This window comes from Chenopodium album, chromosome 16 (assembly GCF_948465745.1).
Source record: "Chenopodium album chromosome 16, dcCheAlbu1.1, whole genome shotgun sequence".
Lineage (NCBI taxonomy): Eukaryota > Viridiplantae > Streptophyta > Magnoliopsida > Caryophyllales > Amaranthaceae > Chenopodium > Chenopodium album.
The window spans coordinates 889037-906794 of record NC_137849.1 but is presented as its reverse complement, the minus strand read 5'-3'; the positions used below and the strand labels follow the sequence as shown (position 1 = coordinate 906794).

The 17758-nt window shown below is 35.9% G+C and overlaps 2 protein-coding genes across 4 annotated transcripts; one reads left to right on the top strand and one right to left on the bottom strand.

Moving 5' to 3' along the window:
* Positions 1 to 4843: 4843 nt before the first annotated feature.
* LOC145585998 (uncharacterized) lies at positions 4844 to 15343 on the bottom strand. 3 transcript variants are annotated; one of them, XM_081642698.1, is made up of 11 exons: positions 15163 to 15343; positions 14843 to 14938; positions 11380 to 11576; positions 10192 to 11232; positions 9936 to 10091; positions 9410 to 9814; positions 8430 to 9017; positions 7010 to 8152; positions 6623 to 6814; positions 5558 to 5974; positions 4844 to 5472 (listed from the first exon to the last, which is right to left on the bottom strand). In XM_081642698.1, the coding sequence occupies exons 3-11, from the start codon at positions 11522 to 11524 to the stop codon at positions 4868 to 4870; spliced, it is 4692 nt and encodes a 1563-aa protein (XP_081498824.1). In that variant the 5' UTR covers positions 11525 to 11576; positions 14843 to 14938; positions 15163 to 15343; the 3' UTR covers positions 4844 to 4867. The 3 variants fall into 3 exon arrangements, with proteins under 3 accessions (XP_081498824.1, XP_081498823.1, XP_081498825.1); XM_081642697.1 differs by lacking the exons at positions 14843 to 14938; positions 15163 to 15343 and adding an exon at positions 12328 to 13674 and having other exon boundaries at positions 11380 to 12016; XM_081642699.1 differs by lacking the exons at positions 14843 to 14938; positions 15163 to 15343 and adding an exon at positions 12328 to 13674.
* On the top strand, positions 15053 to 17627 carry LOC145586001 (peroxidase 46-like). The gene is made up of 4 exons (XM_081642701.1): positions 15053 to 15366; positions 15651 to 15830; positions 15929 to 16094; positions 17073 to 17627. Exons 1-4 carry the CDS (start codon positions 15121 to 15123, stop codon positions 17480 to 17482), a joined length of 1002 nt encoding a protein of 333 aa, XP_081498827.1. The 5' UTR covers positions 15053 to 15120; the 3' UTR covers positions 17483 to 17627.
* The last annotated feature ends 131 nt before the right edge of the window (positions 17628 to 17758 follow it).

Here is a 17758-nt window from a genome sequence, read left to right as displayed (position 1 = left end):
TCTTTCACGTCTAGGGCGAAGGCAACTTCGAATATGGCTAGGCGTATCAAGATCTTGTGAATGCGGAATTTTGAAAGAGAATTAAGAAAAGAGAGATGAATGAGAAATATTGTAAATCGTGATCGTTGGTGAATTGTGAATGATTGAGAGAGTAGATGATTCTTGGTTGTTGTTGTTTAAAACGGAGTTTTAGATACGATATTTATAGAGAAAATCATCCAAAAAAGATAATTTATCAAAACAGAGTCTGAAGACCACAAATCCACCTTGGCGCCAGCCCTGGCTCATTGGCGCCAGGATCTGTGGCTAGCGCCAGGCGCCAATACTGGCTTCTGGCGCTAATCCTGATTCCAGGCGCCAAGGCCTGGGTTTGGACGCCAAACCGGATTTTAACGCGTTTTCGAAAATTTGATAATTTTACCGTACTGGAAGATAAAATAATATAATTTCAATCGAAAATGCTATTTGATCTGATTAAAACTCTGAAGAGTCCTAATTAAATTAAGAATGATAAAAACCTTCTAGAATGTTCTAGAAGACAAAAACCATTCCTAATTACATTAGGAAAGATAAATTATATTAGGCCCTCCCCTAGATCATTGGGCCGTACTTAAAACTCAAACCGGGCCCAGTTTAGTAAATTGGCCATAAATTCCTCAATATTCATCGGAATTGGGCTTATAATATATCGTTGGAAAGGTCTTTGCAAGCCCCATCCAACTACACCATTATTGGACCCATATTATGGACCAACCAAACTGGATTGACTGTTTTCTTAAAATAACGTTTTCAAAAACAGGGAGAAGAGAAAATAAAACTTTTCGCAACACTAGACCTTTCCACACTTTCGTTTCATTCGATTATGATTCGACGTGAAAGGCACTCATCACTGGGTTTGGTTTTGGGGAGACACAAATGGGTGTCTACAGTACTTGTAATCATGCTTAATAAGATATTTAATAATCTTGTTAGGGTTAATTGTGATTATAGTTCAAGTGATCGCCAATAATAGTTTATTTGTGCATTATATTCAACCAACATAGATAAAAAGGTTTAGGGTTAATCCTATTGCTTGCATGTTAATTAGAAAGCGCACATGAATACGAGCAGAATAAAGTAGAGGCCTATTATTAGGGCAGATTCAATCTCTTTTAGGTTGGATTTGTACCATCATCCCCGAACCCTTATTTGGTTCATGACCTTATGGAGTTGACGATCTCTTGGATCGTTAAGGGGTGTAACCTTCACCTCGTGAACGGTTTACAAGTTCCTTAAAAACTTGTTGGCGACTCTTTTGCTCTATCTTCTTCCCTTTTGGACGCCACCGTATTTTAGTGTATGATCACAGTGGGGTTCAAGCTAGTGGGATTTTTAAGGCTTGAAACTATTCCCTACACCATTTAAAATAAAATTTTAGCGCGATGCAAGAATAATGGGCGTGACTCCATTCTCACAAAGTTAGTCTAGGATCCCATCTAACTTTCATTATAAAATAAAAATGTACGTACCAAAAGAAAAGAGGACATGTTGATCAAACAAGCCTCAGAAAGCCACGGGCTACCACCGTGTACCCCAACCCATGATTGTCAATACTCTAGAAGTGTACGCTTTCCAGAGTTTTATTGCTCATCCATGTTTCACTTTACGTGATTACAATTTTAATTAATAACCGACTCATTCAAGAAGACCATACATAACAATCATACATCAATTCACTTTTAATCTTATTTAGGACAATGATGATCACATCACAAATTGACCTTTAATTTCATTAAACTTCCAAATTATCCAAATTGTTGAACATAGTCAACCCACCTAGCCATTTCGGCTTAATCCACCTTTACTCAACATACTAACAATTCATGATTGAGTAATAAAATAAATAACAACCTTGTGGAATAATTAATAAATTCACTCCACTTAAACCATTCAATTTCAATCCTTTAATAATCCAAATGTGGTTAACAAACCGATCCAATAAAAATATGCTTGTATCAACATTCCATACAAACAATTAATCCAATATAATTCAACATGTTTGCATCCATAATTCCATATAAACATAATCAATTCACCAAAACATGTCTCATAAACATAGGCACATGAATTAATTCAATGTATAACCAAACAATTTTCATCCAAGTGTTCTCTAATCATGAAACTAAGTTATTTTCTTTGGTACCTAAACATGATACTACTTACAACGAAGTAGACATGTACGTACCTCGTATAAACAATCCTTTGTGCCACTTTTAATCACTTAAAAGTCTCCTAAGAAATAATCACTTCCTAGAAAACAAGCAACAACAATAAATTAATACTTAACCAAATTTCCAGCAATATAATTTAGATTAAAACTCCTTAAAACTTCATTAAAAACATGTTTTTATGCTTAATTAATCATTAGAAATGCAATAGGAACAAAAGCCCCAAATTAATTAGTCATAAGAACCCTAAAATCCCAATTTAAATAAATTGAAACCCTAGGTTTATAAATTATAAAATCTGAAAATATATAACACAATTAAAATCTGAAATTATAGGTTTAAGCTATCAAAAATGTGATTTTGATACTAAAAATATAATCTTTATACTACAAAATCAAAACATAAACCAAAATTAATAATTTAAGCAAAATAAGAAAATCAAAGGGAAGAGAGAAGGGAGCAGCCACGAGTGGGTCGCTGGGCTGGTGGGCCGGCAAGGTCGCCGGCGGCGGCGGCAAGGGGGGTGCGCCGGAGGTGGATAGGCGGCAGGGGGGGTGAGTGAGGGTTTCCTCACGTGAAGGAGGAGGAAAGGGAAAGAAGAAGAAAAAAAAGAAAAGAAAAAGGAAAAAGAAGGAAAAAAAAAGAAGAAAAGAAAAATAAAGGGAAAATAAGAGAAAAAAGAAAAATAAAAGGAAAATAAGAAAATAAAATAAAGAGGAGAGAAAATAAGACTAACCTTTTTGTGTGGGGAAAAATTTGGGGATGTATGGGGTATTTATAGGAGAGAGAGTGGTGTAGGGCAAGTTGTAAGATTGAGCCTCATAAAATTAATGGGCCAATCAAGTATGTAAAGTGAGATTGACTTTGATTGTTTGGACATAAATATAGAATGAAGGTATGTATAAAAATTTGTACCAAAATAATTTTCGACCCAAAATTAAAAATTGAAACTTTTGAAATTAATTCCTGAAAAATACAAATAAATATTATAAATAATATATAATTTCATTTATAATATATTTAAAAATATGGGGAATTACAGGAGGAGTCGTGAAGCACGAGAGTTCAAGCGAGAATGGCAGCAAAACATGAAAGTTTCTCGTGCTTACCTAGAGCGAGCATCGAAGAGAATGAAGAAATGGGTTGACCACAACAGAAGGCCGTTGGAATTCAGTGTAGGGGACATGGTGATGGTGAAAGCATTGCCAGAACAACTCAAGTTTCTTAGAGGAAGGGATCATCGACTGATAAAAAAATATGAAGGCCCCATCCGCATCACTAAACGGATTGGGAGGAATGCTTACAAGGTTGAACCGCCTACGTGGATGAGGATACACCCAGTTTTCCATGTTAGTCGCCTAAAACCATATCATCCAGATGCAGAAGACTATATTCGCAACAACAACAACCGCGCCAACATCAGAACCAGGATGAGAATATCCCCTGCAACCGAAGAGTGAAGCTGCTATTTCTTTTCTTTTAAGTGTAAGTTTGTTTGTAAGTCGACATGGTCGTCGACAGCTTAAGTGGGGGAGAATGCTAGAATCCGCCTCTTTCTCTATGTATCCCCTTCCCTTTTCATTGTATTTTCCCTTATGTATTGTCTTTTAAGCCTTTCTTTTTACTTTCTAGACTCTAGGGAGAATTATTGTGTTACTGTTATTTCAGCGTTCACTTGTAATTCTCAACTTATTCAATATAAAGCTCTTTAAGGAGTGATTGGTTATTGAATCATAGCTCTTTACCCCTTTGCCTTTGCTTTAAGACTTGTGTTGTTGTTTAAGCCTTTATAGATAGTGTGCTTACCTTGTCTTGAAGCATCCCCCACCAAACCAAAAAACCTCCAAAAGACGCCTTCATCTCGTCGGTTCTGCTTGTGCTCGCTTTGAAGCATCGGCCGTCACAAGCCCCGACTCCGCACCTGTGGTTGACGAGTGCTTCCTTGAGATACCCTTGGTCCGTGTTGTTGTGTGCTCACGAACCTTTTCCGCTCTAGGCTTGCGTCCTTGTCATCAATAGACGAGAGCGCGCCGCACGATCCGGTGTCAAAACATCCGGACTGTGACACGGCGGCTATATGGGAGGCGCAACACCGTTGACGGATAGGATAGGGGTTGTCTTCGTATGTAGGTAAGGTAGAGCAGGAGTAGCGAATTTTGTTTTAATCACACAAGAAACCGCTACTTGAGGGCACGTTTGGCATTGTTGTAGTTTTCTATTTTTTGGTTTTTTGTTTTTCAAAACCATAAGATATATGTCATATAAGGAATCAAAAATTAATCAAACTTATTAAAAACATGATAATTATGAAAACTGACGACAAAAAAGTGAAAACACCTTTTTCTTATTTCTTGTTTTTGGTTTTTTGTTTTAAAAAAAAATTGAAAACTGAAAACCAAAAACGATGTCAAACAAGCCATAGGTAGCGGTTTTAAGTAAGTATTAAGTAGCGGTTTTCCACTTAAATCGTATGAATATTAAATTCCCTTTAACTGATGACGTGAATGTTAATATGAGAATTTTTGAAAAAAAGTTGTATATATGGAATTTGATGTTTTGCTAGCATTATTTAGGGAAAGAGCTCTATATTATTGTTTAAGAAAAAATTAACAACTTTTAATTACATGAGTCAAAAATTGTCAACTATAACCATAGTAGTATTAAACAACATAGTCAATAACAGACAAGCCAACAAACTTGGTTCCCAATGATTCAGCAACTTGTGAAGCATACTTCAAATCTTCCACACTAGTCAGCATCATCCAATCTTTATTTTCATCTTGATACAGCAATCTATATTTGTTCACCTCAAGTTGGAACTTCATGCCTATTTCTATAATTAGTTGATTAATCGTCATAGTCAAAGAGAAAACAATTCTCACTGAAAGCCCCTTGTAAGTGGCTTTTACAACAATAGTACCTGAACTTTCAGTTGAATGAAGAGCGCCATCCAAATTCCCTGGGACTTGTTTCTGGATATCTACATGTCTTTCAATTGCCATTGGATCGATAGTTTCTAATGTTGCAGCACGATTACTTTCAGTTGAATGAAAAGCGCCCTCCAAATGCCCTTGAGCTTTTTGCCGGATATCCATATGGCTTTCAATTACCATTGGATCGAAAGTTTCTAGTGTTGCAGAGCGATTACTTTCAGATGAATAAAGAGCGCCCTCCAAATGCCGTTGAGCTTGTTGCTGGGTATCCATATGGCTTTCAGTTACCATTAGGGGCTCTTCGAAGATTTCAAGTGTTGCAAAAATGATTTCTGATAAAGGCAAGAATAAAATTTAAATGAAGCATGAAATAGATGTCAAATAAAAAATTTCTTGATCAATGTCACTGAAGATTACTTTCACTTGAATGAAGAGCACTCTCCAAATGCCCTTGGTCATTTGCACCATCCAAATGCTCTTCGCCATGCTGACTATCCATATTGCCTTGAGTATCCATTAAGTTCTCTCTGACGTTTTCCACTGTTGTGTCCAGGGCCAAGTTGCCAAGAATGCCAACAACAGCGTTGGAGTTGGATGATACATGACTTGGAAACATATGTCGGTCGGATCCCATTATACACTCTCCCACAATATCCGCCTGAGCAGTTGAATTAGTAGGATTCACCAAATTCTGTTGTGTAGAATCACTTCCAAATGGTGCTTTACTATTATGTTTTCTCTTCTTTGCATCATCAAGATGTTGCTTCCCTTTTTTGCTTGATGGCCACACCAGCTTCAAATCTTTCAATCTTCGCTTCATTGTAGACCTCGAGACTGCATATTTTGGTAAAGAAGAGCAAGAATAATTAAAAAACATAAACTATTTATATTGAACTACAATAGACAAATATTATCATAAATAAGAGGGGGAAATTAGAAAAATAAAGTACATAGTGTCATAATGAACAATATGTAATACTCATAGCATCTACAATAATGTTACTCTAATGGAATGTGTAGGTATCAGCCACAATGTTATACATCTACTGACTACCAATAGATTTGTAATGGTTATCTCATAAAGAAGCTCAAGCAGTATTTTAGGAACTCATTGGGATGTTTATCATACTCTCCAAGAATGCTAAATAGTTGACTAGCTTATCATCAATGCTAATCATAATTTGCTGAAAGAATTCATGTAATTAAAAGCAAATAAATTTGTTCTAGGAAAAATTCTCTATTTGAAGTTTCACATTGCTCACAGCATTATTATTCCATTTGACTTATCAGTGGCACCCATAAAAGTATGAAGGCCCTTTCTCAACTACAAGCCGAAGGTAAAAATGAGTGAACTACGCATCTTTTATTGATTAATGATGGCATGATAGTTTTAACAGCAAGCAACAATCCTTGTACACAGATTGCGAGTGTGATATTCTTAGGACATGGTATGTAAGTACATGGTCTCATAAGTTAAAATACCTCTAGATTCATCAGCAGCTTCTTCAAGTGTCATATTTTTGGACCAAAATGATTGTAGCGTCTCTAGTGAAATTTCTTTTCTTTTCTTACCCTTGAAGTCATTTTGAAGGGTCTGGTTCTGCTCATGTTCACAGTTTCCTTGTTCAGTTTCCACAGTTGTAGAGTCATTTTGTATAGCAGGGTTACTCTGACCTGTTTGCGCAAAGAAATGAAATAGCTTGATAACACAGTCTACAGAGCTATGCTACACCTCAAAGTGAGGCTTTACGAGAAGAGTGGAGACATAAAAACACTTACAACTTGATGTATAATAGGGGATTTCTAAGGAGAAAGAAATTGCAATATAAAATGATGTATAAGAATTAAGGACTGATGTATAGCACGTACCTCCAATAAGTGGAGTTACATGTAATCCGAGTGGTGATGTCTGCACAGTAATTTTCCCCTCTTCAAATTCTTTTGAAATTGCTTCATTATGTCCCTCTATGGAATCTAGTTCGATCCCATTGCCTTCATCGCTGGTTTCCATTGAGTTTTCACAATCATCAGCATAATAGCTCTTGTCATTGAAATACAGTTCAACTATGTCATCAGTAGTAACATTAATGAACCCTTTATTAGGATACTTGAGAGAGTTGTCTTGTTGGAAACATTTTGGAAGGATCAAGTTCTCCAAATTGGATAGCTTTGTGATGCTATTGGGAAGTGACTTGATTCTTGTACCGCTAATATCCAGAGTGCACAGCTTGACCAATTTACCCAGATAATTCGGCAAAGCTTCAAGGCTGGAACAATCTTTGAGTTGCAATTCTTGCAGGTTTTGCAGTCTTTTTATGCTGGGAAGCAACTTCATGGAGTAACATGTAACCGAAAGTTTCTCCATATTGATTAACTGTTCCAAATTAAATGAGGCTACATTACATTTTGTTCTTTCACATCTTCCCTTGTCGTGCAGGATTTCCAAGCGGTGAAGACTAGTAGGAAGTGTTCTGATGTTGGAACCAGAAAGCTTAAGTGCAGCAAGATTCAAATTTTCAGGTAATGATTCGAGATCACATTGAAAGAGATCCAAAGCTTTCAACTTAGACAACTTTGCCATGCTATCAATATTTGAATGTTTACTGCCATGACGTAGAGAAAGGTGTTTAAGGTTGACCAACAACTCCAAATTCTCTGGCAAGTTAGAGTCCCCTAAATCTAGGCATAAAGACTCCAAGTTGGATAGCTTTCCAAGGCAATCAGAATGGGACTCAATGTTACAATGCTGAAGAGAAAGATGTCTAAGCATCTTGTTTATGCAAGAGAAGTGCTTCAAGTCAAGGTTAATATTACCAGAGATATAGAGGTAAGTGAGCTTAGGCAACTCCCCTATGGAATCTCCTATCTTTGGCAAATAAACCGGCAATTCTAACTCCAAGCTTTGCACCGACACACATAAATCATAGTTTTTCATAATCCATAGCTCAGGATCCTCCTTCAATTGGAGATAACCAGAAGAAGATATAGTTGAAAAATTCTGAGCTTCATCAACTGCCATTTTTAAATTAGGAGGATGACTAAGAAGCAGCAGCACAATTAATTAAAATAGAGGATCTAAAGCAAACATACAAAACTTGCAATCCAGGAGAATTTGCTAAAAAATAAATACATATATAAATATATAATCAGACTTTAACTTTTCCTGTTTGCATACTTTGGCATATTAGTAACTTATGTACTGTAAATTAGCACAAAGGGATTTTAAGAAGTGAATAATAATTGACAACATAAAACTGTCATAAATATAAGTAATGTTTGAAACACTTACCTCCAACACCATGAAATGATAATAGCCCCATCTCAGTTTTGAGTTCTTTCCAGGTTTTTCGAATGTGCATACAGTCTACAGTAACTACGACAGACTCAATCAATCGACATGGCAATGTTTCGAGTCTGAAATCCAGTGGCAATTTTAGAAATCGCAACTTCTGAAGATTCTTGATGTTCCAAGGAAGACACTTGATTTTGGTATCATGAATGTCAATAGCCAATAATTTGTCCAACTTATCCAAATCTGCAGGCAACTTTTCAAGCCTTGGGGAAGAAGTGCTGACACCTCCAATGTATAATTTCAAGAGGCTGGAAAGTCCTGCGAAGCTAGGAAGGGACTCGATGTGGATACACTGAATAGAAAGTGTCTTAAGATTGGCTAACTCATATAAATTTGTGGGAAACTTTTTGACATGATGCTGAGAACAATCCTTAATGGCAAGGTGCATTAGGTTCATCGACTCTTTCAAATTCGCAAGCAAATCTTTTGAGCATTTGCAGAGTGCGATTTTTAAGTGCTCAGCCTTCATTAGACCTTTAGGAGGGGACTGCATGCTACAGTCATATTTCAGCCACGAATGATATACTGTAAAAAAAACTTAAGCTGTCAACTTAGACAACACGCTAATGATAGAAGGAAGACAAATAACATTCCGTAGTACAGTATTATTAACAGTTTGAAATTCATAAAGCTGTGTTTGACAAGTAAACAAAAGTTCTAACATAACTATCACAAAACTCAACCACCTAAATTTCCCATTGTCTTCATTAATTTTCTAGGTAAAGGTAAGCAAGAGTACACTAACCAGATAAAACTAACCAGATAATAGAACTTGAACCATTAAACAAACAAGGTTGGAAAACTAAGAAAGTAACTAAGCATTGGAGCATCCAGAATTGTATGCCAGGAAACAAGAATGTGTGCCTCACAAATTTAAGATACAGTGATTAAAAGCATTGTAGAGAATGGAAACTAACCATCATGTTTCTCTGCAGCATCAACAAATCTAGGCAACGGTTCAAGGATTGCCTCCGGAGTAATTTCTTTCTCTTGTCTAATAGCATTAGCATCATAACTCTGAGAGTTGTTGTTATGTCCCAAATCTAAAGCATGATGGTTGTTCCAGCCACCAACACTACTATTTCCATCCCATGAAGATATATTCTGACAAATTGAAGCAATCTCATGTGCATTTTCAAAAGTCATGGTGCCAATTTGTCCATCATTTATAGCATGTTGATTGTTCACACTGAAAGAATAAGCTCCAGGCAGGTTTGTCATAAATCCGCCATTTCCCAAAGGATTGAACTGATTTTGTGACCATAAAGCAGTATGCTGTAAGTTCTCATCAATCGGATCTTTACTGACATTAGAATGAGAATCTGTTTGCACCAAAAAAGTAAAGTTTTGAACCTAAGCAGGCTTTATCACTTTCTGATGATTTCAAACTTGTTACATGCAGGGGTTAACCACTATCATTAAGAGTGTTGGAAGCACACGTACCTTTATAACTCTGTGAAGCACCACCTTGTTCTGTTGTGATGTGCTCAATGTAGCCCGTCCTTATACTGTTGAAAGGATCTGCTGATGTCTGCTCATCAGGGACAGTTTCATGAATTTCTACTGTTGACACAACATTATTGTCTTCATTGCAGCTTTCTGTTGACATTTTTTTACCAGAGTTATTCATATGTGTGAAGTATGCATCATCCGTGTCATCAATGATGAAAGAAAGAAATCCAACATAATTATTATTTACCTCCTGGAACAGCACCTAGTTCTGTTTCTTCTTTGCTTTCATAAAGGGAAGCATCATAGTCCATCCTCTCGTAGTACGTTTCCTCCGTGTCATCAATGATGGACACTTGTTTTAGATTCCATGGCAAGCTTTCCAAGTTGAAACACTTGGGGAGGATTAAGTGCTGCAGCTTGCATTGCTTTACAAAACTAAGAGGAAGGGTCTTGATTCCGGTAACACTGATATCAAGAGTATGCAAATAGACCAACTCATGCAGATTTGATGGCAGTTTTTTGAGGCTGACACAGTCTTTGAGTTGTAATTTTTGCAAGTTGCAGAGTCTTGCTATATCCTCAGGAAGAAACTCCATATTAGAACGTGTAATGGATAGTGTTTCCAGGTTGACCAACTGATTCCAACATTGTTCAAAGATACATCTCAGGTCACTATAATCTTCGAAAAATAAGATTTCCAGGTGATGTAGGCCAATAGGAAGTGAGTCAATTAAGTCGAAGGAGCAATCCACAAGCCTGAGTTTGTGAATATGCATACATTGTGGCAATGACTTGCAATTATAACAGGAAATGAGATCCAGAGTCTTTAAGTTGGTTAACTTTTCCAAGCTATGATAAAGTGGCCTCATATTATTGGAATCTGATAAAGAGAGATGTTTGAGGCTGACAGGCATATTAAAATTTTCTGGTAATTCACTATTACGCAAAACCAAATGTAGAGTTTCTAATTTGGATAGCTTGCTCAAGCTACGAAAACTGGGCATATGAATGTCATCCTCAAAAATCCCAAGAGAGAGATGTGTAAGGCTTGTCAATGTGACAAAGTAGTTATCTGGGACGCAAATATCACCAGTGATGTGGAGATAGAGGTGGGTGAGCTCACTGAATTGCATTATGGAATCTGTAAACTCCTCAACATCTTCCAAGTCCAAAAATCGAACCAACTTGAGTAAATTTCTGTTGTTAATAATCCATTGCAAAGGATTCCCCTTCAACCGGAGGTAACCGGGTTGAGACAAAATAGAGGGATTTTGAGCTGCATCATTTGCTATTTTTGCCATTGTAAGAGGAGGACAGAGGAGATAAGCTCGATTATTAAAAATACGAGTATTACATAGTATAACTACCACGTTTACCAGATCAAACAAGTTTGGAGTAATAAAAGTGTAAAATTAAAAGCATTGGAAACACTTACCTCCACCAAAAGGAATAGGCAATTGTCCTATCTCTGTTTTAAGTTCTCCCAAGGATTTGCGAACATGCCTATATTTAACAGAAATGATGACTGAATCATTCAAGTCATATGGCAATGTTTCGAGTCTGAAATATTCGGGCAACATCAGATGTCGGAGTTTGCGTAGCTTCGTGATGCTCCAAGGAAGACAGTGGATACTGGAATATTGAATATCAAGAAGACATAAATGGGCCAACCCATCCAAATTTTCCGGCAATTCAACAAACCTTATATCATTATCAATACAGAAATCGTGAACTATTTTACGTTTTGACAGGACGCGAACAGAGATGATTTTTTTTCTTTTTGACAGGACGTGAAGAGAGAGAACTTGAAGGTTGACGAATTGAATCAAACTGGCCGGTACTTTTATTATATAATTGATATGCCTAAAGCAGCCTGAAATGGTGAGGTGTTGTAGGCTGTACGGATTCTTCCAATTTACAAAATATTCATCAGAGCAGCTACAAGCAACGACTTCCAAGTATTTCAGGTTGATTAGGTTTATCCAAGCTGCATAAATCTTTGATGCTATCAGGTAGGGACTTGATTTTGTTGCATTTATAAAGCTCCAGATGAGAAAGGCTCTTCATTTGTCCTATATTTGAAGGCAGCTCAGTGAGGGAATCACAGTATTTGAGAGATAAGGATGTCAAATTAAATAGATTTGCAATGCTATTAGGAAGGTACTTGATGTTATTGCAATAAGATAGGTCCAGACTTTATTTTCCAGCAAGAACGTAGTTCAAGATGGGTAAGACTCGCCAATTGGCCTATATTTGCCGGCAATTCAACAAGGGATTCACAGGAATTGAGAGTTAAAGAAGTCAATTTGGATAGATTTACAATGCTATTAGGAAGGTACTTGATGTTCTTGCAAAAACGAAGCTTGAGATGGGTAAGGCTCACCAAATTCCCTATATTTGCCGGCAATTCTTCCAAACATTCACAATAATGAAATTCCAAGTGCTCCAATTTGTGAAGCCTATTGACGGCGTTTGGCACACGTTTCAGGGATCCACATGAATTGAATTCCAGGCGGATGAGGTGTGTGAGCTCACCAATGGATTCTCCTATCTCTTCCAGATAAAAATCCCAGAAATCCAACGTCAAGCTTGTAACAAAGGCTAGACGAGAAGCAGGGTTATTTTTAATCCATACCTCTGGATCCTCCCTCAATAGCAAGTGACCTTTAGAATCTACTACTCCGACAGGTGCCATTTCCTTAGCTTCAACACCAACACCAACACCAACAACCGCCTCCTTTCAATTTAATTTCAAATTACAGAAATATAATTTGGGAAATAAAGGAACAAACAGAGAAGAAACAATACTACTCAGAAGTTGCACCTTTAAGATATGATTAAGATATTATCACAATTCACAACTATCAACTTGAACCTCAACCTCAAATAATTGATTGTGGTAAATAAGAACAACTAATGACCACATACATTTACAAATGCATCACAGCTTTTCTGGACCCCACTAAGTTATGGGCCAAAGACCCTATAATCCATTGACTTCCTGTTTCCTACTTTCCTAGTACCAACTTTCAAATTACAATTTCCATTTTGTAATAATCGCAACATTAGAGTATTGTTTGACCAATACGAGAATTAAATTATTCAAAAAATTTGCATTTCAGGGAAGATAATTCCTCAATGAAATTCTTAGGAATTTACTTTCCATGTTTTGTGTAAAATTTAAAATTCTCACTTCTTCCTTTTTTTTTTTCTTTTTTCTTTTTTCCCCTATTGTGTGTTAACCAAACAACTTACCCTCTTTTATCAATTTCCATTAATTTCCAATCCCCACATTTTACGTTGTCAACCAAACAATACCTAGCGTGTGCACAAAGATTAGGAAAATTATACTTAATTCAAAAGAGAAACAAAACAACTGCAAATTGCAAAGCATCAATGTCTAAAGTCCTCATATGAGTGAAAGACTTCCATCAAGTCTAGTCAAAATTGGTAGCTGCAAATTCACAGCTCTTTTCGAACCCCTAAACTCAGTCAAGCTCAACTTCAACTTTTACATTAACCACAAATAACTTTGAACCTGAACCTGAACCTCAATGAGTTATATTGAACCTGAATTTCAAGTTATACTCCAATAAGTTAACTGTAACGGCCCATCGGCCCATGGTCATACTCTGTTGGTATGTATATGAGTATATCTACTAGTCCAGAGCACAAATGTTGAGTTAACTCACTTAAGCCTACAACACCTCACCATTTCTTTTCTTTTTTTTTTTTTTTTTGAAAGAACACTTCACCATTTCAAGCAGCATTTATTCCAAATTTTTTTAAAAAAAAAAAAAACACAAAACAAACAAACAGCATTTATTTATTTAAGCAAAAAAAAAAGTAACAACAAGCATTTAATTTTACAGCTTATATTATTATGAGTCAAAATATGTCAACTGTAACCAATTAATCACACTATCTGTTTCTCTACTTTTTTTTTTTTTTCCTAATTATAATCCACATATTTAAGCATCAAAAAATTTAAATAAGCATATCACATATGAAGCAAAAAACAATAGTAAAAGTTCATATTTTGAATCACACATTGAAATTAATCTAAGAATATCCCATATATATTTTTAAGAATACTTACGATCAAAGTTTCTCTCTTCAGATTATATATTCCAAACAAAAACAGCCCCAAAAAAAAAAGAGTTATATCATTAGTTCTTACTTTTTACGATTTTTAAGCGTAAATTTTTTTCTTATATGTAACCCTAAGGGCTATGTATAGCATTTTTCTTAATTATATAGCTAATATTATATTATATGAGTCAAAATATGTCAACTGTAACCAATTAATCACACTATCTATTTCTCTACTTTTTTTTTTTCCTAACTACTCTTTTACCCAATTATAATGCACACATTTAAGCATCAATAAATTTAAATAAGTACCATTACACATACGAAGCAAACAATAATATGGAGTACGGAGTAGTAAAAGTTCATATTTTGAATCACACGTCGAAACTAATCTAAGTTTCTCTCTTCAAATTAAATATTCCAAACAAAAACAGCTCAAAGAAATAGAGTTATATCATTATACATTTATACTCACTATCCTACAAATAATAAATGTAAATTAGTGATTCAATATTATTCCGGCACAATTTTCAACAAATCCATAGTATAACTGTCTCTTTAGTAAAGATTAGATGATTTAAGACTACTTTATTGCCCTAAGATCCAGAAGATGAAAGCAGCAAAAACTTAAACCAAACAAAAACCATGAACTTTCAACATCAAGTAACCCAAAAAAAAAAATCACGCAATTTCTACCTATCATAATAAACATGTATACATACCAGTAATTTGGTTAGGGTAGTTGGACATCACACTAGTAACACACTACTAACACAACCTGTAAAAGCATTGGTTTGAAAACCCACCATTAATTCCTTCTGCCAGCTCTGTATTATTCATCAGCCCTCTAAATTGTCAGTGTCTCCATTAAAATTTACAGCCCTCTTTCTTCAGCTTCCTACCTATCAACTCCAAAAACATAATAAATGCAACTTTAAATCAATAAATAAGCTTTCTTTGAACTTTCTTTCTCACCTTCTATAAATACATAAAACAAGCTGCATGTTACATTGCATACAGTTCTGACATAAAAAATTATATATAGAGAGTAAGAGTTTGTAATTTATGCTACATTGACTTTGGAATGGTATACAAAATGATTAATGTACCTGTTGAAGCTAATTACCTTCAGAAACCAACATTCTTGGTTCTAATCTTTGTTTTAGGAGTGTTTACTTGTTCTAGTCATGGCTTCTCCTTTGAATTTTATGCATTGTCGTGCCCGGGTGTCGAGTTTGTAGTCCGGGATGCTGTAAGATCAGCTGCTTCTACTGATCCGACTGTTCCAGGGAAACTTCTTCGCTTGCTCTTCCATGATTGCTTCGTCAATGTGAGTTTCCTCTTGTATCTATTTATCTCTCTATCTGTGTATTATACTAAAGCGGCGGCAGCTTCCTAAGAAGAGCCATTTAATAGATGTTAGATAATTAAATGCTAATTGGAACATTCTCTTGATAAATGACTGCATTTGAGATTTATATTCTGTTCCTTTCACCTTAAGTAATGCCCAATTTTTCATGTATTTCACAATTTGTATTACTAAAAGAAGAAAATTAGGGGTTAAAGAAGGCTTAAAAGGTAAATTTTGTCTTTATTATAGCTATGCTCTTGCAGGGATGTGATGCATCAGTACTAGTAGAAGGGGATGGAACAGAGAAAGCAGATCCTGCAAATAAATCTCTAGGAGGATTTGAAGTAATAGAGACGGCTAAAAGAGAGCTAGAATTGTTCTGCCCTGGAACTGTTTCATGTGCTGATATTCTTGCACTGGCTGCTAGAGATGCTGTTGTCATGGTACAATAAACCTACCCTTCTTTCTCGTGTTTGCGCATGCGCATACACACACACTTTTTTCGTTGTTTACATTTTGTGATGTGAATTTCTGATAACAGGCTGGAGGGCCGGATATTCAGATGCCGACTGGTAGGAGAGACGGAATGGTTTCTACAATATCGAATGTCAGGCCTAACATCGTTGACACGAGTTTCACGGTGGATGATATGGCTAAGATTTTCAGCTCTAAAGGGTTGAGTTTGACTGATCTAGTCATTTTATCAGGTACACATTGCAGAAAATGCTTTCCAAAAATGAAATTATATTTCTGGTTAAGGTAGATAGGTAAAATAAAGGCAATAAGCCGAGAACAGTTGAAAAGTATGTTTATTTAAGAAGGATAAGTGGTCCTAAAAAGATTGGCTCACCAGTCAAGGCAAGCCAGAGTATATTGCTTCTTGTACCCTCTGGACTCATGATCTAAAACAGCCTTCAATAATGCCTCAATTACCTCTTTGTCAAGTAATAATAACTAATAAGCACATGATATATTATATGTCATGAACGAGGTCATTAAGTTCGAGCTTGAATTTCATTGATCTACCTAAACCTGAAAATAGATAGCAAATTTAAATTCAAATTCAAAAGAAGTCCACTGGTCTGTTCTCTCAGCATAATTTTACAATACAGTTTAAGAGCGTTTTGCTGAAGGTTTGTACTTAGGTCTGAGGCAACCCCATTGGTTTAGTCTCTCTTAAGTCCTAGCCATAGAGCTCAATCCAACGGTTAACGTAGAAGTTTAATTTCTCCTAACAAGAGATACATAAATCAATGGTAAGGTACTGAAAATGAATTTCTGGCTACTGGAAACAGATATCAGAGTATTGTATTAGTTATAGAACATCCTACAAATATATATATATATATATATATATATATAATGCCTAGAATACCTGTTTAACTGTATTAGCATGAGAGACATATAAAAGAAGAGAAAGGAAAACAGAGTGATGCACTAATAGATTCATTTTATTTTGTTAGGGAATGGATTAGGGAGGAGGGATAGAACGGGAAATAGAGAGATTGAAACCCCCTTCCCCCCCCCCCCCCCCCAAATAAACAAAATTCTTTTAAAATTGGAAAGATTTGGAGGAAAACGCAAGCCTACTTCTCTCTGGTTCCCTCCCCTTCCCTTCCCTCCACCATTACTACCCAAACATACATATATACATATGCATCACATTAATCAATTTAATGTTGCAGGTGCACACACCATCGGGTCAGCACATTGTAACGCTTTCAGTGACCGGTTTCAAGTAAGTTCAAAGGGCAACCTCACTTCTGTTGATTCATCACTAGACAAAGACTATGCAGAAAAATTGGCTAAAAAATGTGCATCAAGCACATCTGCAACTGTTAACTTCGACCCTAAGACAGCCTTCTCATTCGACAATCAATACTACAAAAATTTGATGGAGAAAAAAGGACTGCTCCAAACTGACTCAGTCCTGTTCAATGACCAAAGAACAAAAAACTTGATTGAGCAATTTGCTAGTGACTTGAACAGTTTCTACGAGGGATGGAGTGAATCATTTTTGAAGCTCAGCAGTATAGGAGTTAAGACTGATGGCGAAGGCGAGGTACGACAAATTTGTTCAAGAATAAGTGGATGAGCATGGAAGATGATAGTGAATTATGGTGTTGCAAAAATTTCATTGAATTGTTTCTTTAGCTCCAATTTGAGCATTAGACTCTGTATTTATTGCATATAAATTTTCTTTCTTAAATACAATATTCCAGTTGATTGTTTTCCTTCAATCTATTCACTCTTTGTTCTTTCTAAAAAAGATACCCTACAAGGAGCTACAACAATTTCAGTTCAATAAATGATGGATAAAAGAGTATATAAGTGGAAAATTTTAAACTTTAGATTACAACGGATTTATAAA